At 31.5% G+C, this 22467-nt stretch overlaps 7 protein-coding genes across 11 annotated transcripts in view; 6 read left to right on the top strand and 1 right to left on the bottom strand.

Moving 5' to 3' along the window:
- The window catches only part of LOC118450225 (uncharacterized), a 97982-nt gene that overhangs the window by 70767 nt on the left and 4748 nt on the right, over positions 1-22467 (bottom strand). The gene's annotated exons all lie outside the window — the stretch shown is intronic.
- On the top strand, positions 269-2307 carry LOC118450222 (odorant receptor Or2-like). The gene is made up of 7 exons (XM_085655567.1): positions 269-295; positions 543-812; positions 1047-1497; positions 1598-1697; positions 1782-1901; positions 2003-2158; positions 2242-2307. The coding sequence occupies exons 1-7, from the start codon at positions 280-282 to the stop codon at positions 2305-2307; spliced, it is 1179 nt and encodes a 392-aa protein (XP_085511693.1). The 5' UTR covers positions 269-279.
- LOC118444984 (odorant receptor 13a-like) lies at positions 2841-5430 on the top strand. 2 transcript variants are annotated; one of them, XM_035873821.2, is made up of 7 exons: positions 2841-2869; positions 3347-3616; positions 3932-4382; positions 4482-4581; positions 4848-4970; positions 5049-5204; positions 5333-5430. In XM_035873821.2, exons 1-7 carry the CDS (start codon positions 2854-2856, stop codon positions 5393-5395), a joined length of 1179 nt encoding a protein of 392 aa, XP_035729714.2. In that variant the 5' UTR covers positions 2841-2853; the 3' UTR covers positions 5396-5430. The 2 variants fall into 2 exon arrangements, with proteins under 2 accessions (XP_035729714.2, XP_035729715.2); XM_035873822.2 differs by lacking the exon at positions 4848-4970.
- LOC118445185 (odorant receptor 4-like) lies at positions 8261-10811 on the top strand. The gene is made up of 7 exons (XM_035874266.2): positions 8261-8289; positions 8730-8999; positions 9333-9783; positions 9853-9952; positions 10223-10345; positions 10423-10578; positions 10692-10811. Exons 1-7 carry the CDS (start codon positions 8274-8276, stop codon positions 10752-10754), a joined length of 1179 nt encoding a protein of 392 aa, XP_035730159.2. The 5' UTR covers positions 8261-8273; the 3' UTR covers positions 10755-10811.
- LOC118444982 (4-vinylanisole receptor-like) lies at positions 13415-16021 on the top strand. Its single transcript, XM_035873820.2, has 7 exons — positions 13415-13443; positions 13883-14152; positions 14509-14959; positions 15053-15152; positions 15407-15529; positions 15610-15765; positions 15885-16021. The coding sequence occupies exons 1-7, from the start codon at positions 13428-13430 to the stop codon at positions 15948-15950; spliced, it is 1182 nt and encodes a 393-aa protein (XP_035729713.2). The 5' UTR covers positions 13415-13427; the 3' UTR covers positions 15951-16021.
- LOC146873146 (odorant receptor 13a-like) lies at positions 17292-20035 on the top strand. 3 transcript variants are annotated; one of them, XM_085655569.1, is made up of 7 exons: positions 17404-17432; positions 18057-18131; positions 18514-18964; positions 19064-19163; positions 19416-19532; positions 19612-19767; positions 19882-20035. In XM_085655569.1, the coding sequence occupies exons 1-7, from the start codon at positions 17414-17416 to the stop codon at positions 19942-19944; spliced, it is 981 nt and encodes a 326-aa protein (XP_085511695.1). In that variant the 5' UTR covers positions 17404-17413; the 3' UTR covers positions 19945-20035. The 3 variants fall into 3 exon arrangements, with proteins under 3 accessions (XP_085511696.1, XP_085511695.1, XP_085511694.1); XM_085655568.1 differs by having other exon boundaries at positions 17409-17432; positions 17862-18131; XM_085655570.1 differs by lacking the exon at positions 18057-18131 and having other exon boundaries at positions 17292-17432.
- LOC118445184 (odorant receptor 13a-like) lies at positions 20329-22461 on the top strand. Of its 2 annotated transcripts, XM_035874265.2 has the most exons (7): positions 20329-20390; positions 20563-20847; positions 20936-21386; positions 21467-21566; positions 21687-21809; positions 22010-22165; positions 22358-22461. In XM_035874265.2, the coding sequence occupies exons 1-7, from the start codon at positions 20375-20377 to the stop codon at positions 22415-22417; spliced, it is 1191 nt and encodes a 396-aa protein (XP_035730158.2). In that variant the 5' UTR covers positions 20329-20374; the 3' UTR covers positions 22418-22461. The 2 variants fall into 2 exon arrangements, with proteins under 2 accessions (XP_035730158.2, XP_085511858.1); XM_085655732.1 differs by lacking the exon at positions 20329-20390 and having other exon boundaries at positions 20749-20852.

The raw sequence follows: 22467 nt of genomic DNA, 5'->3' as shown, positions 1-22467 counted from the left end.
CCATACAAATAGCTATACCATTGAACAAGAAAATACAAACACTTTCTATAAATAAGTTTAGAGGAAAAAAAAATAAACAGAAAAAAAGCACATATAATTACTAATCTTAAGAATGAAAAATTAATATAAGAAATTAATACGATTAATTATCTCAAGGATATAGATAATATAGTTGCAGGTGTTCTTATAGAGCATGCGCTAGAAAAAAAAAATACTTTAAAGAGAAACAAACTAAGAAAGGATCAGTTCCCGATACGTCGCTGTAAAGGAAACCCACACATGGATTTTACTCGAGGTATAACGGATTACTCAGAACAAATATATATATATATATATATATATATATATATATATATATATATATATATAAAGAAAAAAAAAAAGAAAAAAGAGAGAAAACAACAGGAAAAAGCATTGGATAAAAATTTATCATCAAGAAGTAATTCATACTGATCATTAGTTCCATCATATCATTTGAAAATTGTTATCTTAATTTTATAAGCTTATTACTGATACTTTATTGATCGGTCAATGTGTTAAAGTTTCCTACGTGGATTATATTTACGGATGGAATCGTCTCATTATGAAGATATTGGGAATCTGGCCAGAGGAAAGAAAATACAATCGAGCATCGAGTTACTTGATCATTCTACCACTTAGCATGATGTTACTGTTCATTGTGATACCACAAACGATTAATCTCTACTTCATATGGGGTGATATTAACTTGATCGCTGAAAACTTATCAGTTGGAAACATGACCGTTTTAATTGCCGTTTTCAAGACAACTATTTTTTGGTTCAGTGGAAGATGTAATTAATGTTAAATTTTAATTATTATTATATTTTACTGAACTCTCACGTACATTTCTATGAGGCATTTTTTTTCCTTTCTTTATTTTCTTTTAACTTTCTCACATAACAAAACCTCATTTTATTCAAGTTTTTTGTTTTTATTTTCTTTTTTTTTTTATTTTTTTTTATTTTTTTATTTTTTTATTGTACACCTAAAAATTTATTTTCTTTCAATGAATTATATTACTCAAGCCATTAGTGTTCTACTGTCAAATATGGAAGAAGATCAAAAAAATACGAAAACGAAGGAAGAAACAAGAAGGATGATGTACACTGCCAAAATTTGCAGACGCCTATCTCTCGTATTTCTCTTAACATCTAAAGTAATTATTGTTTTTTTCATCATTCTATACTTTGTATTCATTCGTTTCGTCGGCCGTACCCTCATATTACGCTCTTATTTTCCATATGACATACAACCCACGCCAAATTATGAGTTGACCGTATTTGCTCAAATTCTGGCTGCGTATTACACTAGTGAAACTTACACGGCCGTAGACACTTTTGTGATTATTTTAATATTTCACGCGTGCGGACAGTACGAAAATTTAAAACAACGCTTACGTGATTTGCCCTCTCACGGAGGCAATCAGTTTAAAGCAGAACTCTCTCAAATCGTTAAAAAGCACGATTCTCTAAATAGGTATATGTATAAAATTTCGTACTAACGTTATGTTAATTTCGTCATGTCCTAATCATTTCTAATCAATTGGCTATGAATGATTTCTTTTTTTTTTTTGCAGATTCACCGATACAATCGAGGAACAATTTAATGACATGTTACTGTTCCAAATCCTCGGCTGTACGATACAACTTTGCGTTACATGCTTTCTGGTGTTATTGGTGAGATTATAGATTCACATTAATAGATTATTTTCACAGAAAAATTTATATAAGTAAAAGTATATATCCATGATTATTCCATAGTCCATCGGAAAAAAGAATGAAATGGTTTTCGTACAAGTAACTTTCTTTGCAATTTTTATAACATTCATCTTGGTACTGATATATTTGTATTGTTATACCGGCGAGAAACTTCTTTCCGAGGTAACTGATTCAATTTTTTTTCCTTTCCTTTTTTTTTTGCATTATCTTAACAAAACCGCAAGATGAATAAGATTATGATAATATGACATTCGATGTTATAGACCATAGGAATTATTGATGCCGTTTACGAATGTCCGTGGTACGAATTATCACCAAACGAAGCTAAATCGCTCATGATAATAATGCTACGAGCACGAATACCTTTACACATAACAGTTGGCAAATTTTGTCCATTAAGTCATAAACTTTTTAGCAGTGTAAGTAACAATATCGTTAACATTTAAGTATGGGTTAAAAAAAAATTAATTCGTTTACAAAAATACATATATAAATATCGCAGATTCTAAAAACATCGATGAGTTACTTGTCGGTACTTCATGCGATGAATGTCGTAAATACGGAATGAAATGTGCAAAATACATTTATATGTATTATCGTTGAATAGTAATAATGTAATACAAAGAAACATTTTAATTCATCGTGATTAAAAAATAATTAATTTTATTTTAATAAGCCGGTTACGCTTTTCAATAACATTTATCAATTGCATCATTCTTACGTCCTAACAAAAATAAGTCATAATGTTCACAAGTTCAACGTTCGAATTTTATCAACATCAAAGGGTAGTTTTTGTTAGATAATGGTGATATCGACGATGAGTGTCGGTAAGTTAACATACTCTAGTGGTAGATAAAAAGATGATAGAGTAACCACGGGAGTTATGGCATACAAGCCATATAGCAAATTGCTTAGGGTGTTCATCGATAGAGGGATCTTTCCAGGATACTCGTCCCTAAAAGATATCTGTGTCTATAGAAAAGACAGTCATTATCGTAACTGCGTTCTCCTGATTTCACAGAGCATGCGCCCCACGCATTATACGAGAAAAATGTCATGTAAAATGTGAAAGAAATGAATCAGTTCTTGATACGACGTTGTCATAAGAATCAACATGAACGTTGGTCGAGGTAGACTATTGCTTAAACAATTTCCATTTCAATTTTCAATTATTCTTAACAATTAATCAATCAATATATCCTATAATTTTCATCTTCCTCTTTTTAACTAATGTTCATTATAAAAAATGTCACAACAATCATTGATACAATAACTTATCATAATCTTGCAATGACATATTTCCAAAGTACATATCGTGAATATAATTTCTTTTTTTTTATCTCTCTCTCTCTCTCTCTCTCTCTCTCTCTCTCTCTCTCTCTCTCTCTCTCTCTCTCTCTCTCTCTCTCTCTATATCTATCCTCGAATGGGATCCTAAAAGTTCTCAGAATTAAATAATATATCATATTGATCCGTACATTGTGGTCACGCGATCGTGACCAACGGATATGTCATTCACGATAATTCCTGTATATTTCCAAAATTATTGCACGCCTAATACCTGTAATCTAATGCGATTATACTAACGCGTCCTATGTTAACGAAAGTTTCGCAAGTGGAATACGCTTGCGGATGGAACTTATACACGATGAAATTCATTGGGATTTGGCCGGAGGAAAGAAAGTTCGATCAAATCTCGAGCTACAAAGTGTTAATAGGGATTGCATTCATCATCTTGTTCTGCACTATACCTCAATCAATAGTATTATATTTCGATCGGGACGACTTCGACTTGATTATGGAAAATCTATCTGTGGACAACATGAATGGAACGATCGCATTCATTAAGATGATATTCTTCTGGTCTAGCGGAGGACGTAAATAAATTAAATTTATTTCAATCTTTTTATAATTTCCCGTAAATTTATAACTCGCACTTATTTTAGATCTGTCAATATTTCGTAATTTACATTTCTTTCTATTCGACAAAAAAAATATCCTTGTCATTGGACAATCGATATATTCAATTTTATTCGTTTTATTATAAGCACGAAGTAATAATATAATTTTTTTCTTCAAAGACATGACAAAAAATAATTATAGAAAGCTTAAAAAAAAATATATGTTCATTCGACATTTAATATTTTTGATTAGATTTTTCTATTGATTTTTATTCATCGTTTCGATTAAAGAAATGAAGGATCTTCTTTCCGCAATGGAGGAAGACTGGAAGGAAGTGACGACGAAAGAAGATGAAAAGAAAATGATGAAATTAGCAAAATTCAGTCGGATTTTAGCTACGAGAGCAACCGCTATTTGTTACGCCCTTATTGCGGTTTATGCTGTGAAAAGATGTCTATCGATGCGTACCGACGGTCGTATTCTATTTCTCTCGGCATATTTTCCATTCGAGACAATGACTAGTCCAATGTTCGAATTGACGTTCATCTGTCAAATAATTGGTTCGATATATTATACCACAGCATATACAGCTGTAGATACTTTCATAGCCATGTTGATTCTTCATGTATGCGGACAACTTTCGAGGCTACAAAACAATCTGATCAATTTGAATTCCGATATGAAAAATGAATTTCAAATCAAATTAAGTTACATTGTTAAAAGGCACAATTATTTGAACAGGTAATTGTTATGAAATAATTATTAACATTATTATAATTATTATAATATATAATAATACAATATTATGATCAATTATATGGGAATGTTTTTTTTTTAAAGATTCGTCGACACGATAGAGGATCGATTCAACATAATGTTTCTCTTTCAAATACTCGGCTGTACCCTTCAATTGTGCATCGAATGTTTCCAAGGACTTCTGGTAAAATTCGATAAAATAGACAGATTCATTTTGTGCATCTATATATCCGTCTACATGTATATCTGAATTTTTGAATGGATTGTCAGCAAGTACAATCATTCTCCAAACCATTTCTTATCTAAATCTTGTATATTCGCTACTGTAACTCCATACTACATAATAATTTTATAATAATTATTTAAAATTATTAACGCATATTTTATTAAAATTCAGGAAACATTTACAATTAATTAATCGTAAAATATCTATAAGAGTACGAATTTCAGTTAATGGCCGAAGAAGTAGAACAAATGCCGTTAGTAGAGATCTTTTTCTTTGGTTTCTACATATTCTACGTTCTACTTCAACTATATCTTTACTGCTACGTCGGTGAAAAACTTTGGTCCGAGGTGGACAAAACATTAATGATTAAAAAATGTCTATCGAAATGATAAACAAAGCTACCGAATAAACATTTGTCCTTTCAGAGTACCGAACTTGCTCGTGCCGCATACGAATGTAAATGGTACGATTTACTACCGAACGAGGCCAGATCCCTGATATTGATAATACGTCGAGCACGAATACCATTGCGCCTGACAGCTGGCAAATTTTGTATTTTCAATCATGAACTTTACAGCACCGTAAGTAATCCCTATAAGAGACATTATGAAATGAACAACTTTTCTTCTATACCTAAATAAATTATAAATAGTTAGTAGTTGACAAAAACCGATAGACACGTGCGTTGAATTATTTTTTCCTTTTACAGGTTTTAAAGACATCAATGGGTTATCTATCTGTTTTGCGTGCGACAATGATAAAAGATGAATAATATTTTAGAAAATAATTTAAAAATTATTATAATATCCTAGAATCGAATATTTTCAAAAAAATTATATCTAGATTATATTTTGCTCGTGGTTTAATTCGAGGGTTTATTAAATCATAATCCTGACAAATTTATATATATATATATATATATATATATATATATATATATAAAGTTGCTACACTTGTAGTTTTACAATCTGAAAAAATATTTTGCCTAAAACGTTTCGAGAAAGAATAAACGATTTTTTAAAAATTACCTAGGAACTTTTGGTCTACTCTATACTGTGATAATTATACTATGATAACGATCGAGACCAATCATTTATATCATTTTAAAGTTTACTTTGTAATATTTTAATAGATCGAGTTTGTTAATAATCCTGAAATGTTGCATTTTACGATATGTCCTTACGCATTAAAGATTACATCATGATCGTAGGATTAGAATTTTTCAATGAAGTAAGAAAAAAAAATGGCGTCGGCTTAACAGTTTTTATAAATTTCAAATAAATTCGAAATCCAAACAAATTCATTCTGAACTTATCATTTTAGTAAGTTAATAAAAAATGAATTTAAAATGCATACAATAAAGAGCGCAATGAATAAGAATAAACAATGAATGAGAATTATAACAAACGAGAAATAGAATATATTCTAATTATTGTAAAGTCTAGGAATATTTTTTGAACAATAACCAGGCAAAGAGAACAAAAGCAGTATGTGTATTTCTGAAAATGAAATATCTCGCCTTGAAACTTTTCGTTTCCCCTCCCCTCTAAATCATAATTCATATTTTCTCGATGGATAAAACGAATTGGCGTTTATCGCGTTAAAAAAAAAAAAAAAAAAAAAAAAAAATTAGTAAATTAATCTACATCTCCAGACACTAATAAAATATCTATAAGCCGGTATCATATGAAATTCGATCGGAGTTTCCACGTTGGAGAAAGAAAATGCGCTCGCCGAGTCTGAAAGACAACGATAGAAGAGAAGAGGATGAGGAGGAGGAGGATTGAAAGGAGGTAAAAGAGCGGAAAATGGAGAATAAAAAATGAGTAAATTTTAAGGACATCTCCGTTAAGCGTAAATTGTACGAGTTCAACGACTATACGATGATAAAGTTTGAAATAATATTTTCGTTCTCAGACGCCTCTCCCACCGCCTCCTCCTCCTCCTTTGTTCTCACATTTCTATCATACATTTTTTCCCCTCGAACTACATTTTGTTCAGAAGCGTTAATACATTTTTTAACAGCTTGATTCGTCATAATGCTCTGAATGCTTAAGTGCATACAATACTACTCGACACATGCATGATTAATAAATAAGAAGCAATGAACCTATCAATTAGGGCGATCTCATTCGAGCTATAGGTTCATCGAATATTCTAAAGATATAGTCAAGTCATCTTCTTCGGTAGGGCTCGAAAATGCGCCATAAACTTTTCTTTTTTGAATTACATTTGTTACTGGAAACGTTAACTCTATAAATATATTAAATGTCTGACGGAACAAAAGAAAAGAAAATCGAATTAATTTATTATTACATTCTATCAAAAAACACGATTTCTATAACACAGGTATATCCATTTATATAGTTTTTTATGATTTATATAGTTATTTCTAATCGATTCTCCGCAAAATGTTTTTTTGCAGATCCATCGATAAAATCGAAGAATAATTTAATGACACGTTATTGTCACAAATGCTCGCCCGTTCGATATAATTTTTGGTTAAATGTTGTTACCAGGGACGCTTTTGGTGAGATATTAAGTAAATTACTAAAAAGATTAGTACGAATTGAAAATGAAATGATTCCGATCGAAATGTTTTTTCTTCGGTACCTATTTAACATACAATTCGCTTCAAATATATCAATATTGTTTAATCGTCAACAGAATTCATTTCGGAGATAATTAATTTTCTCTTTTATATTTTTTTACAAAAAAAAAAAAAGAAAAAGAAAAAGAAGAAAGTACTTGATTTTGTATAGCATAGAAATCGTCGATGCAATATAATACGTTCAATGATGTAATTTATCACCTAATCAAACCAAGCCTCGAATCATTATCACGTTTCGAATACGAGTACACAATTGAGCCAAACTTTGTCCATTCAGATACAAATTTTGGAACAATGTAAGTAACAATGCTACATCATTTTTATAGACCTAATGAAAAAAAAAAAATCCATTATGACGTATCTACTGCAGTCTCTCAATGAATTTACTGTTTCACACAAAATGCAAATGTAAATACATTATAAAACGTTGTACAATAAAAGAGCAAACAAATTCTTTAATCCATCATGTTAACAAATAATTATTTCTATTTCAATGAGCTTGATTATGTGTTTTCGAAAATTAACAATTGCTACATACCCATACGACATATCACAAAACAAGTCTTATTAAATATTAAATTTTATCAGCATTGAAAGAAATTGTTTCCTAGATGTTTGTGATGTCTTGCGTGTCGGTAAGTTAACATACTCTAATGTCAGCTAGACTGATGATAGACGAACCGTGAAAGTTACAACACGCAAGACATATAGCAAATCGTTTGGAGCATCGAACGATAGAGGGATCTATTCAAGATACTGATCCCTACAAAATTGTTGTATGAAAAAAATATTTAGAAATTTTATAAAATAAAATAATAATATTCCTGAAGTTAAAATATTTCATCTATCATTATTTTGTACATATTAAAAATCAAACTTCATCAATTATAAATAATCTATACGATCATTCTAGTTACAAAGTTCACTGATTTCATAGAGCATGCGCTCCCACGCATGATTCGAGAAAAATATCATACGAAATACGGAAGAAACGAACAAAAGAATCAGTTCCCGATAGAACGTTGTCACAAGAACTAACATGAGCATTGCTCCAGGTAGAGGATCATACAAATACATTTTTCATCACAATTTTTAACTAATCATAACATTATTATATCTATCCATTTAATTTTTCTTCAAGTATCCGTTTAATTTTTGCTATGAAAAACATGATGATAATGATCGGTAACAATAATTGATCATAATCTTGCAACATCGATGTTTTTACGTGTATATCGTGAATACAATTTTCTTTTCCTTTCTCTTTCTCTCACCCCCCCCACCTGCTCTTTTCCCGAATTCGACGCTGAAAATTGTCAGTCTTGAATAATACATCATACTAAACCGTAGTTTCCTATTGCTATTCGTTATGGTCACGCGATGGTAACCAACGAATATGTGATTCACGATAATTCCTATATATTTTGAAAATTATTACACCCTTTGTATCTACAATTTAATGCGATCATACTAACGCGTCCTATGTTAACGAAAGTTTGGCAAGTCGACTATGCTTGCGGATGGAATATATACACGATGAAATTCATGGGGATTTGGCCAGAAAAAAGAAAGTTCGATCAAATTTCGAGCTACAGAGTGTTAATAGGGATTGCGTTCATTTTCCTGTTCTGCACTATACCACAGTACATGCTACTCTATATCAATCGAAATGATTTCGACCTGGTTATGGAAAATCTATCCGTGGACAACATAAATGGAACGATGTCATTCATGAAGATGATATTCTTCTGGTCTAGCGGTGAACGTAAATAAATTATATTTATTTCAACCCTCTAATAAATAACATAAACTCCCACACATTTAGATTTTCGTATTTCTTAAGTTTCGTTAAATTTTCAATTCCACATTCACATTGTCGATTTACATATATGAAATTTTTAAATTGTACTAATTATTACGCACAAGTAATAGAAATTAAAATTTTTATTAAAAATATTATAAAAAAAGAAATAGATTTACAGAGGGTTAACAATATAACTACTAGAACAATGCTCAGCTAAATACGGACGATCGTTACTATTTCACATTTAATCTCAAATTTTACACGCTTATTTTTATCTACCGTTAATCATCGAAGAAATAAAGGGACTTCTCATCGCAATGGAGAAAGACTGGAACGAAGTGACCAGGGAAGAAGATAAAAATAAAATGATGAAATTTGCAAAGTTCAGCAGGATTCTATCTACAAAAGTAAACGCTTTCTGTTGGTCGCTCATCACGGTTTACGCTATGACAAGATGTTTATCGATGCGTACCGAGGGCCGCCTTTTATTTTTCCCCTCATATTTTCCATTCGAAACAATGACCAGTCCACTATTCGAATTCAAGTTCTTCGGTCAAATGATAGGTGCAATTTATTATTCAATAACGTACACAGCAGTGGATACTTTCCTAGCAATGTTGGTCCTTCACGTTTGTGGACAACTTTCGAGATTACAAAACGATCTTATCGATTTGAATTCAGCTACGAGAAAAGAATTTGGGATGAAGTTAAATTACATCGTGGAAAGGCACAATTATTTGAACAGGTAATTATTAATCAGAATTCAAAAAATTCTAATCAGATTTGTAATCAAATAATTTCTTTAAAAAAAAAGATTCGTCGATACGTTAGAGGACCGGTTCAATATAATGCTGCTCTTTCAAATACTTGGTTGCACCTTGCAATTGTGCATGGAATGTTTTCATGGACTTGTGGTAAAATTATGAAAGAATAAACATATACGATCGATCGTGCATCTATATGTTTATTTATTTATCTTTCTCTGAATTTTTGTGGGAACAATCAGCAAATATAAACTTTTTCTAAATATTGCATCTTGTCTACAATTCTATTAAATATAAAAATTATTAATGCATGATTCCCTAATAAGGCACTAATTTCTATGCATTTGCTAAAAAAAAATTCAGAGTACCTGCAATTAATCAATTGTGAAATATACAAATTGTGAAATGTACGAATTACAGTTAATAATGGATGACGGAGAACAGAAGCCTTTAATAGAGATGTTCTTCTTCGCTTTCTACATCTTTTACGTTCTACTTCAATTATATCTCTATTGCTACGTCGGTGAAAAACTTTGGTTCGAGGTAGACGAAAAATTAATGATTAAACAATATCTTTAAAATGAAATTCAAAGTTATTGAATAAAAATTTGTACTTTCAGAGTACCGAACTTGCTCGTGCCGCATACGAATGTAAATGGTACAATTTATTACCGGAGGAGGCAAGATCACTGTTATTGATAATCTATCGATCGCGATCACCTTTGCGTCTAACAGCTGGCAAATTCTGTATTTTGAATCACGAACTTTACAGCACCGTAAGTAATTATCATCGAATAACTAAACAATTTTTGTTTTATATACTTAAGTAATAGTAAATAAATAATCATCGCTAATAAAAAGGAGATACTTATAAGGTGAATTATTACAGGTTTTGAAGACATCAATGAGTTTCCTGTCTGTTTTGCGTGCAACAATGGCAAAGGACGAATGATACATTCGAAGCTTTTCACAAAATACTATGGCATCTTAGAATTGAATATTTTCAAACAAAAAATATATCGATAATATATAATATCTTATTCCTACTTTCATTCGAGGATTTATTAAATCATAATCCTGACAAATTTTAATAAATGCATTTTTCACGAATTAATACGATTTTTCTACGTTTGAAATAAGAAGAGCGAAAAAATGAGAATAAACTTAGAATGATTATGACAAAAGATATATTCTTATTTCAAGTATAGGGATATTTTTTGAATAATAGCTACGTATATAATATAACGTTTCTGCAAACGAAATCCTCCATCCAGAGGATTCTCCTATTTCCTTTCATAATTCCTATTTCTTTTCCAAATAAAACAAACCAATGTTCGTAATGTACAAAAAATTAACAAATTAATCTACATTTTCAGAAATAAAGAAAATATCCATAAACCGTATCACATGAAATTCATGAGAAATAATGATTTCCACATGTCGGAGAAAGAGAATGCACGCGTTGCGCTTTGATCTAAAAGATCAAGAAAGAAGAGCGTAGGAGGAGGAGGAGGGATGAGAAGAGGTAATAGACAAAAAAAAGAGAGAATAAAAATTGAATAAATTTTAAGGACATCTTTAAGCATAGATTGCACGAATTCAACGATTATATGCGACATATAGTTGGAGATAACATTTTCTTTCTCATCCGTTTCCTTCTTAGTTCTTCCATTTCTATTACACATTTTTCCCCCTCGGACGACATTTTCTCCAGAAAATGTTAATAAATCTTTCAATAGTTTTCAACAGCCGATTCGTTTCAATGCCTTGAACGTGGGCAAGTGCACGCAATACTATTCGACGCATGCATAATTAATAAAGAAGAATCAATGAAGGCATCAATTATGACAATCCGTCGAGCTATAGGGTCGTCGAATATTCTAAAGACATAGTTATCTCCTTCGATAGGGCTTGAAAATACATTCTACAGTTTTCCTACGTGAATTACATTTGTTCTGAAAATGTTACACTGTAAAGATATTAAAAAAGCATCTCGAAATAAGGAAAAAAAAATTTAATCAAACATCGAGTTATTTGATTCTTCTATAAAAAAAAAAAAAAAAAAAAAAAAAAAAAATTGTTTAATAAGTCTATTTTAATAATTACTAAACGCTTCTTCATAAATGTTTTTTTCTTTTTCTTTACTTTTTTTTTTTTAGACTCGTCGATAATATCGAAGAATAATTCATTGGCACGTTACTGCTGCAAATCTTTGGCTGTTGGACATAAATTTGGATTACATGTTTTATTTTTTTAATATCGATAATTGTCCATCCTACACGTCATTAAATACAAAAAAATAAATTCACGCTAATTTAAAGCGACTACTATACCTATCTAAATGAATACTATACACTCAAATAATTTGTTGAAATAATCTTACTATTATGTCTATTAAAATCTACGAGATCTATCGATCGTACCTTCTTGTCAAGTTTTATCGACTTATACTCTTACACTATGTATCAGACTACTCCGAGCTGGTAATCCAACGCATTGTTGGTAACACGGAATGTTTCCACAAATCCTAAACCAAAGTAACCGCTAGAGTTGTAACCTAGAAGTAGCTTTGAAGCTCATACCACAGAGGGATCTATTCGATAAACACAAGTAACATTTACTGATCTATCCTGATAAAAGGGATTCATTTTCAAGATTAAAAAATCAACTGAGGAGGATCAGATTCCAATACGAACACCTACACGGATGTTATTTGACGCATGACAAGTAGTTCAACAAATACACACACACAAATATATATTAAAAAAAGATAAGTTAAATAAGATAACGAAATTCTTATGCTACAGAGGATGGGAATAAACGATACAACATAAAATAGAAGCTAAGTCATTCAAGTCATAACCATGCATCGGTGGAATGAATATCTTCATACATCGCACGTAAACTTTTTAACAACGTAGGTAACAGTACTACGCTCTTATACATGTATTGCAATTTAAATATGTACTGCAGTTTTTCAAAACGTCTATGAACTACTTGTTGGTATTTTATACATTTATACAATATAAACGTATTATCAAACGTTAAACAAAAGGAAGAATATGATGCAAACAATTCTTTCAATTCGCCAATTTTACTAAATAATTAGTTATATTTTAACGACCTGATCATGTTTCTCTAAAATTATCAAATTCCTACATCCCATAAAATAAGTCTTCTTAAGTACTCAATTTCATCGATATTGAAAGGATGTCTTTGTTAAATATTAATCAAGCGAGAGACATATTTTATAATAAAATTATACGACAAATCGCTTAGAGTGTCCAACGATAGAGGGATCTTTTTAGGACACTCGTCTCTAATATATGTCTATGGTTATTAAAAAGTATCAAAAATTTCCTAAAACAGATCCTCAACAACTTACCCCAACTCCTTCGCAATTACCTAAAGTTGAAGTATTCAACGAAATTTTCTATGTGTTAAAAATCTAATTTTATGAATGAACTAAAAAAAAAATATGATCTAGACAGATATTCACGTCACAACGTACGCTGATTTTCCAGAGCATGCGCCTTATGCATGATTCAAAGAAGATATCACGCAGAATGCGAAAGAAACAAAGAAACGAATCAGTTCCCGATAAGACGTTGTCACAAGAACCAACATGACCGTTGGTGAAGGTAGGGACTGATTAAATATTTTTTACTTATTCCATTTCTTAATTAATATTTACAATTTTTATCTCTATCATTTTCAATTTCTTTTAAGTATCGTTCATTATTATATAAACATAATAAGAATGATCGATACAATAATTGAACGTAATCTTCCAACGACGAATTTCTCCTAAAGTGCATATTGTGAATATAATTTCTTTTTCTCTCTCTCTCTCTCTCTATCTTTCCTCCCATTCTTTTCCTGAATTCGATACTGAATCTTGTCAGATTTGAATAATATATCATACTAAACCGTAATTTCGCATTGCTATTGGTTATGGTCACGCGATCGTGACCAACAAATATGTGATTCACGATAATCCCTATATATATCCAAAATTAACGCACGCTGTATACCTAAAATCAAATGATATTAGACTAAAGCGTCCTATGTTAACGAAAGTTTCACAAGTGGAATACGCTTGCGGATGGAACTTGTACACGATGAAATTTATGGGGATTTGGCCAGAGGAAAGAAGGTTCGATCAAATTTCGAGCTACAAAGTGTTAATAGGAATTAGCTTCATCATCTTATTCTGCATTATACCTCAATACATACTACTCTATTTCGACCGATGTGATTTCGACTTGGTTATGGAAAATCTATCTTTGGACACCATAAACGAAACGATCTCATTCATGAAGATGATATTCTTCTGGTCTAGCGGTGGACGTAAATACATTTCATTTATTTCAATCCCTCTATAACTTTATATAAATTTAAACTCGATAAAATTTATATCTCCGTATTTCTTAAGTTTCATTTTATTTTATTCGATTAGAAAATTCATTGTTACTACGTATACATGAGATTATTAATTTTTCTAAACTGCAAGTTACGACAGTACAATTATACATAATAATAGGAGCAATATCAAGTATAATATTTCTTTTAAAAGATGATCAAAAAATAGAGTTACAGAGGGTTAACAATAAAATATATCAGCTGAATATAAAGACAATAGTTACACTTTTTACATTTTTTTCTCACGCTTCCACGCTTATTTTTATCAAACGTTTCTATCGAAGAAATAAAGGATCTTCTCCGCGCAATGGAGGAAGACTGGAAGGAAGTATCTACGAAGGAAGATGAAAAAAAAATGATGGAATACGCGAAATTTAGTAGGAACCTATCTACGAGAGCAACAGCTATCTGTTATGCTCTTATCCTTGTTTATACCGTCAAGCGATGTCTATCGATGCGTACCGACGGTCGTCTTTTATTTTTCCCTGCGTATTTTCCAATTGAGACAATGACTAGTCCAATATTTGAATTAAAGTTCATCGGTCAAATGATAGGTGCAACTTATTATACAGTAACGTATACGGCAGTAGATACTTTCTTAGCCATGTTGATCCTTCACGTGTGTGGACAACTTTGGAGGCTACGAAACGATCTGATCAATCTGAATTCCGCTACGAGAGAAGAATTTCAGATCAAATTAAGTTACATCGTAAAAAGGCACGATTATTTAAACAGGTACCTAATGGTCCAGAATCACGTAATAATTTGACAAAATCAAAATAAATGATTATAACATTATCATCAACTATTATAAGTTAATTTCTTCAGATTCATCGATACGATAGAAAATCGATTCAATATAATGCTCCTATTTCAAATACTCGGCTGTACCGTGCAACTCTGTATGGAATGTTTTCAAGGACTTTTGGTAAAATTCAAACAAAAAATCCATAGACTCGTCTGCGCATCGATATATCTGTCTACCATTATCACAGAATTTTTATACAAATCGTTCAAATCTTGTACATTCGCTACAACTCCATATTACATAATAATAATTTTCAATTATTTATTAACACATCCTACATTAATACCACGCGAATTTCTCTACATCTATTAAAAAAATTCAAGAAACATTTACAATTAACCAATCCTAAAATTGAACAAGCTTACGAATTTCAGTTAATGGCCGATGAAGGAGAACAGAAGCCTTTAGTAGAGATGTTCTTCTTCGCTTTTTACATCTTTTACGTTCTTCTTCAACTATATCTCTACTGCTACATCGGTGAAAAACTTTGGTCCGAGGTGGACGAAACAATAGTGGTTAAAAAATGCCTTCGAAATGAAAAAATATAAAGCTACCGAATAAAAATCTGTCCTTTCAGAGTACCGAACTTGCTTATGCAGCTTACGAAAGTGTATGGTATGATTTACTACCGAACGAGGCCAGATCCCTGATATTGATAATACGTCGAGCACGAACACCATTGCGTCTGACAGCAGGCAAATTCTGTATTTTCAATCATGAACTTTACAGCAGCGTAAGTAATCCCACGAGGCAGAATAAAATGAACAACTCATTTCCTACATCTAAATAAATCATAATAACTCGTAACCGATAAAAACGTGATACCTGTACTGTTGAAATTATTTATTGTAGGTTTTGAAGACGTCAATGGGCTATCTATCTGTTTTACGCGCAACAATGATAAATGATGAACAATGATATTTTCAATTTAATTCACAAATAATTATATTATCATAGAATCGAATATATTCGAGCAAAAAAAGTCGAGATCATATAACAATTAGTTTGTAATTTCTTTCCAAGATTTATTAAATCATGATCCTCTCAAAATTCCCATAACGCTTTTTTTCTATCATCACTCGCCGTATATAAATTTATTTTTATAGAATGAATTCTTTTTTTTCCATATACTCAAACAATTTGTTGAAATAATCTTACTATTATGTCTATTAAAATCTACGAGATCTATCGATCGTACCTTCTTGTCAAGTTTTATCGACTTATACTCTTAAACTATGTATCATACTACTCCGAGCTGGTAATCCAACGCATTGTTGGTAACACGGAATGTTTCCACAAATCCTAAACCAAAGTAACCGCTAGAGTTGTAACCTAGAAGTAGCTTTGAAGCTCATACCACAGAGGGATCTATTCGATAAACACAAGTAACATTTACTGATCTATCCTGATAAAAGGGATTCATTTTCAAGATTAAAAAATCAACTGAGGAGGATCAGATTCCAATACGAACACCTACACGGATGTTATTTGACGCATGACAAGTAGCTCAACAAATACACACACACAAATATATATTAAGAAAAGATAAGTTAAATAAGATAACGAAATTCTTATGCTACAGAGGGTGGGAATAAACGATGCAACATAAAATAGAAGCTAAGTCATTCAAGTCATAACCATGCATCGGGGGAATGAATATCTTCATACATCGCACGTAAACTTTTTAACAACGTAGGTAACAGTATTACGCTCTTATACATGTATTGCAATTTAAATATGTACTGCAGTTTTTCAAAACGTCTATGAACTACTTGTTGGTATTTTATACATTTATACAATATAAACGTATTATCAAACGTTAAACAAAAGGAAGAATATGATGCAAACAATTCTTTCAATTCGCCAATTTTACTAAATAATTAATTATATTTTAACGACCTGATCATGTTTTTCTAAAATTATCAAATTTCTACGTCTCATAAAATAAATCTTCTTAAGTACTCAATTTCATCGATATTGAAAGGATGTCTTTGTTAAATATTAATCAAGCGAGAGACATATTTTATAATAAAATTATACGACAAATCGCTTAGAGTGTCCAACGATAGAGGGATCTTTTTAGGACACTCGTCTCTAATATATGTCTATGGCTATTAAAAAGTATCAAAAATTTCCTAAAACAGATCCTCAACAACTTACCCCAACTCCTTCGCAATTACCTAAAGTTGAAGTATTCAACTAAAAATTTAAAAATATAACTTCGTGAATGAACTTAAATCTAGACAGTCATTCACGTCACAGTGTACGCTGATTTTCCAGAGCATGCGCCCAACGCATGTTTCGAGAAAGATGCCACGCGAAATGCGAAAGAAGCGAACAAAAGAATCAGTTCCTGATAGGACGTTGTCACAAGAACGAACATGACGACCATTAATAGAGGTAGAGACCGATTAAACATTTTTTACTAACACCATTTCTTAATTAATATTTACAATTTTTATCTCTATCGTTTTTTCAATTTCGTTTAACTATCGTTCACAATTATAGAAACATGATGAACAATGATCGATGCAACAAAATTAAATTGAAGTAATTTTGAAAAAATGAATTTCTTCTAAAGTTCATATAATGAATATAATTTCTATTTCTCTATCACTCTCCCTCCATCTCACTCCTCAAATGGGATCCCAAATTTTCTAAGATTTCTAAGAGATTGTAATATACCATATCGATCCGTACCTTAGGAGCCCATGATCGTGACCAACGAATATGTGATCCACGACAATTCCTATACAATTCCAAAATTATTGCACACCTAATACCTGCAATCTAATTCGAATATACTAACGTGTCCTATGTTAACGAAAGTTTCGCAAGTGGAGTACGCTTGCGGATGGAACTTCTACACGATGAAATTCATGGGTATATGGCCAGAAGAAAGAAAGTTCGATCGAATCTCGAGCTACAAAGTATTAATAGGGATTATCTTCATCCTCTCATTCTGCACTATACCTCAATACATACTACTCTATTATGATCGACGTGATTTCGACTTGATTATAGAAAATCTATCTTTAGACACCATAAACGGAACGATCTCATTCGTAAAGATGATCTTCTTCTGGTTTAACGGAGGACGTAAATACATTTAATTTATTTCAATCCCTCTATAATTTTATATAAATTAAAACTCGATAACATTTAGATCTCCGTATTCCTTAAGTTTCATTTCATTTTATTCGATAGAAAAAATTAATTATTACTAATTCATTACATATACGAGATTATTAATTTTTTTAAACTGCAACTTACGATTCCGTGTGATACAATTATACGGAATAGTAAACGTAACATCAATTATAATAATTTTTTTTGAACACAACCAAAAGATAAAGTTACAGAGGGTTAACGATAACAGCTAGATATATATATATATATATATATATATAGACAATAATTTTACTGTTTATATCTTATCCTACGTTTCCACGCTTAGTCATATCAATTGTTTCCATTGAAGCAATAAAAGATCTTCTCCGCGCAATGGAGGAAGATTGGAAGGAAGTATCTACGAAGGAAGATGAAACGAAAATGATGAAATACGCAAAATTCAGCAAGAATCTAGCTATGAGTGCAACCCTTATTTGTTATGCTGTCATCGTTATATATACTATCAAGAGATGCCTATCGATGCGTACCGAGGGTCGTCTTCTATTCTTCCCTGCGTATTTTCCATTTGAGACAATGACTAGTCCAACATTCGAATTTAAGTTCATTGGTCAAATGATAGGTACAACTTATTATACAGTAATGTATACGTCAGTGGATACTTTCCTAGCCATGTTGATCCTTCACGTGTGTGGACAACTTTCGAGACTACAAAACGTTCTCATCAATTTGAATTCCGCTACGAGACAAGAATTTCAAATCAAATTAAGTTACATCGTAAAAAGGCACGATTATTTGAACAGGTACCTAATGATTCAGTACGTAATAATTTTGCAAAATCAAAATAAATGATCTTAACGATTGCAACATTATCATCAATTGTTATAAGCTAATTTCTTTAGATTCATCGATACGATAGAAGATCGATTCAATTTAATGCTCCTCTTCCAAATACTCGCTTGCACCGTGCAACTCTGTATGGAATGTTTTCAAGGACTTTTGGTAAAATTCAAACAAAAAATCCCTAGATTCGTCTGCACATCGATATATCTCTCTACCATTATCTCTCAATTTTTTTACAAACCATCGAGATCTTGTACATTCGTTACAACTCCATATTACATAATAATTAAACTCCATATTACATATTTATTAACGCATCCTTCATTAATACCATGCGAATTTTTCTATATCTTTTAAAGATACATTTATAATTAATCAATCGTGAAATATCTACAAGAGTACGAATTTCAGTTAATGGTCAATGGAAAAATGCAAGTAGTAGAGATTGGATTCTTCGCACTCTACATCTCTTACGTTCTACTTCAATTATATCTCTACTGCTACGTCGGTGAAAAACTTTGGTCCGAGGTGAACGAAACATTGGCGATTAAAGAAATATCTTTCGAAATGAAATACAAAGCTATCGATTAAAAATCTGTCCTTTCAGAGTACTGAACTTGCTACTGCCGCATACGAATGTAAATGGTACGATTTACTACCGAACGAGGCTAGATGCCTGATACTGATAATCCGTCGAGCACGATCACCTTTGCGTCTAACAGCAGGAAAATTCTTTACTTTAAATCATGAACTTTACAGCAGCGTAAGTAATCCAAATGTGCCACTAAAAAATGAATAATTTCTTTTTATAACGAAATAAATCACAAATCGTAGTTAATAAAAATGAGATACCTGTACGTTGAAATTGTTTTTATAGGTTTTGAAGACATCAATGGGCTATCTATCTGTTTTGCGTGCAACAATAATGAAAGATGAATGATAGATTCAATTTAATTTAGACATAATTATATTATCATAGAATCGAATATATTCGAACAAAAAATATCGAGATCATATGGCATTTTGTTCGTAGTTCCTTTCAAAGATTAATTAAATCATAATCCTGTCAAATTTTCTATATCTTTCTTCTTCTATCAACACTCTCTCCGTATCAACTTATTTTTATAGAATTTTTTTTTTCCCTCTGAATTAATATACTTTTTGCATATACGAGGACAATACTCGACGTCTACGAGCGCACTAGTCCGTGGTCAAACATTTCCGACATGAATTTAATAAATAATAAATATGGTATTACCCTAGCTTTTGTTAGAGCATGCGCTATGAAAGTAACCGAACTTATGCTTCTCGAAATAAGAAAGGAACCGCCCGGAAACAGTCCTTGGTACGTTCTTGTCGCAAAAGCCTACATGGATAAAAGTCGAGGTAGCAAATTCCTTTGGAAATTTTAGGCGTGCTTATATCGATATCAAAAGTAAAAAATTAAAAAAGAAAAAAAAATAAATTTTCGACTATCATCAAAAATATTCTAATCCGATCGATTTGTCTAATATAAAAACAAAATAAATATACATAAGATCAATTAATTAATTAACAGTGGATGATAAACAAATTTCACACGTCCATTACGCTTGTGGCTGGAACATCTACAGCATGAGATTCATGGGTCTTTGGCCGGATGAGAAGTTGATCAGTCCATCGGAGAACATAAAAGTTTTCTCCGCGATATTTTTCATGTTTTTTTTCGTAAGCTTACCGCAAACGATAAATCTTTTCTTCATATGGGGTGACTTCGATCTGGTCGTAGAAAATCTGTCTATGGATAACATGACCATTTCTATTGCGATTCTGAAGACTATCGCTTTTTGGCTTAATGGAAAATGTAAAGTAAATGTTCTAAAATCATTTAAATATTATCATACATAACAACGAAATTAATTCTAAATTCGAATTATTTTATTTTGTCAAAGCCCTGAAAGGACTGTTAAACTTCATGGAGAAGGATCGCAAGGAAGCTACGAAAGAAGATGACGTTAAAAGGATGATGATCGTAGCTGAAATTTCAAGAAAAATAACCATAACGGCCAACATAATGTGTAACAGCCTCGTCGTTTTTTACGCCATAATGCATTTGGCAACAAATTATGCAAACGCCCGTGGACTCTTCTTCCCAGCCTATTTTCCATGGGAAACGAAACCCAGTCCAAATTATGAATTAATCTTTTTCGGACAGTTAATGGGCTCCTTTTATGCTTGCGCTACTTATTCCGTGGTCGACACATTCGTCGCTACTCTGGTGTTACACGTTTGCGGACAATTGGCTAATCTGAGGCACGAGCTAATTAATTTGCGAAGCGAAACGAATAATGAATTTCAGGCAAAGTTAGGACGCATCGTGAAGAAACACGAATACCTTAACGGGTGAGCTGAAACTGAACTGATAATATTTCTATGATAACGATCGTTACCGATCTACGTAATTGAATTTTCTTTTATCCAAGATTCACAGAAACGATTGAAAAATGCTTCAACATTATGTTACTGATTCAGATGTTAGGATGTACCATAACACTCTGCTTGGAAAGCTTTCAAACGCTCGAAGTAAATAAAAATTACAACACACACATACACACATGTGTGTGTGTGTGTGTGTATGTGTGTGTGTGTATATAATAAAATATATAACAAAAATTTGTCTATTTTTCTTTTCAACTCTCGTAGTCTCTAACAGGTGAAAAGGATAAATTCTTTCTATTGGAACTCGGATGCGCAGCATTCTACGTCTGTTATATCCTAATTCAACTTTATCTCTATTGTTACGTGGGCGAGAGACTTCTTTCAGAGGTAAATTTGAATCTAAAATCGTTGTACTTAACGATCTCGTCTTTACTACCGATATAATATTTCACATCAATGAACTTGTACTATTTTTTTATCTAAAAATAAGAAATAATATATATATGCGAATGATACATTGATAGAATTTATTTTGCAATATGTTAATAGATTCAGTTTATTAATAGTCCTGAAACGTTGCATTTTAGAGTACAGAAATGGCGAGTGCTGCCTACGAATGCGAATGGTACAATTTGTCACCGAACGAAGCAAAATGTCTCATACTGATCATGCGCCGCGCGAGATCGCCCTTGCGCATTACAGCTGGAAAATTTTGTTCCTTCAATCATGAGCTTTTCAGCGAAGTAAGAAAAAGAAAAAAAACTCGACGGTTTGCCGATCTTATCATATTTCAAATAAATTCTAAATCAATAAATCCATTCTAAATGTATCGTTTCAATTACTTAATTAAATCTCCTATATATCTCGACAATAAAAAAAAAAAAAAAAAAAAAAAAAAAACAAAAAAAATAACCATTGTAAAACGTATGCTTCAGGTCGTTAGAACATCAATGGGTTATTTATCGGTTCTCTACGCAGTGAAGACCGAAGAATAAAAATAAACATACAATGTCTGTAAACAAAATATTATTGTAAAGTCTAGTAA

This window comes from Vespa mandarinia, chromosome 3 (genome assembly GCF_050613455.1).
Source record: "Vespa mandarinia isolate Hongniang chromosome 3, ASM5061345v1, whole genome shotgun sequence".
Lineage (NCBI taxonomy): Eukaryota > Metazoa > Arthropoda > Insecta > Hymenoptera > Vespidae > Vespa > Vespa mandarinia.
Note: the sequence above shows the minus strand (reverse complement) of the source record. Positions and strands in the feature narration are given on the sequence as shown.

What these genes read in the sequence shown, in the direction of transcription:
- LOC118444982 (XM_035873820.2), top strand. An exon ending in CTTCTGGTCTAGCGGTGGAC is followed by an intron (nt 14,153 to 14,508) that starts GTAAATACATTT and finishes TTTCTATCGAAG; the next exon opens with AAATAAAGGATCTTCTCCGC. An exon ending in AATGTTTTCAAGGACTTTTG is followed by an intron (nt 15,153 to 15,406) that starts GTAAAATTCAAA and finishes TACGAATTTCAG; the next exon opens with TTAATGGCCGATGAAGGAGA.
- LOC118444984 (XM_035873821.2), top strand. An exon ending in GTGAAAAACTTTGGTCCGAG is followed by an intron (nt 4,971 to 5,048) that starts GTGGACAAAACA and finishes TTGTCCTTTCAG; the next exon opens with AGTACCGAACTTGCTCGTGC. An exon ending in ATCATGAACTTTACAGCACC is followed by an intron (nt 5,205 to 5,332) that starts GTAAGTAATCCC and finishes TTCCTTTTACAG; the next exon opens with GTTTTAAAGACATCAATGGG.
- LOC118445184 (XM_035874265.2), top strand. An exon ending in TTTTTGGCTTAATGGAAAAT is followed by an intron (nt 20,848 to 20,935) that starts GTAAAGTAAATG and finishes ATTTTGTCAAAG; the next exon opens with CCCTGAAAGGACTGTTAAAC. An exon ending in ATCATGAGCTTTTCAGCGAA is followed by an intron (nt 22,166 to 22,357) that starts GTAAGAAAAAGA and finishes CGTATGCTTCAG; the next exon opens with GTCGTTAGAACATCAATGGG.
- LOC118445185 (XM_035874266.2), top strand. An exon ending in CTTCTGGTCTAGCGGTGAAC is followed by an intron (nt 9,000 to 9,332) that starts GTAAATAAATTA and finishes TAATCATCGAAG; the next exon opens with AAATAAAGGGACTTCTCATC. An exon ending in GTGAAAAACTTTGGTTCGAG is followed by an intron (nt 10,346 to 10,422) that starts GTAGACGAAAAA and finishes TTGTACTTTCAG; the next exon opens with AGTACCGAACTTGCTCGTGC.
- LOC146873146 (XM_085655568.1), top strand. An exon ending in CTTCTGGTTTAACGGAGGAC is followed by an intron (nt 18,132 to 18,513) that starts GTAAATACATTT and finishes TTTCCATTGAAG; the next exon opens with CAATAAAAGATCTTCTCCGC. An exon ending in AGGCACGATTATTTGAACAG is followed by an intron (nt 18,965 to 19,063) that starts GTACCTAATGAT and finishes TAATTTCTTTAG; the next exon opens with ATTCATCGATACGATAGAAG.
- LOC118450222 (XM_085655567.1), top strand. An exon ending in TTTTTGGTTCAGTGGAAGAT is followed by an intron (nt 813 to 1,046) that starts GTAATTAATGTT and finishes ATATTACTCAAG; the next exon opens with CCATTAGTGTTCTACTGTCA. An exon ending in GTCATAAACTTTTTAGCAGT is followed by an intron (nt 2,159 to 2,241) that starts GTAAGTAACAAT and finishes TAAATATCGCAG; the next exon opens with ATTCTAAAAACATCGATGAG.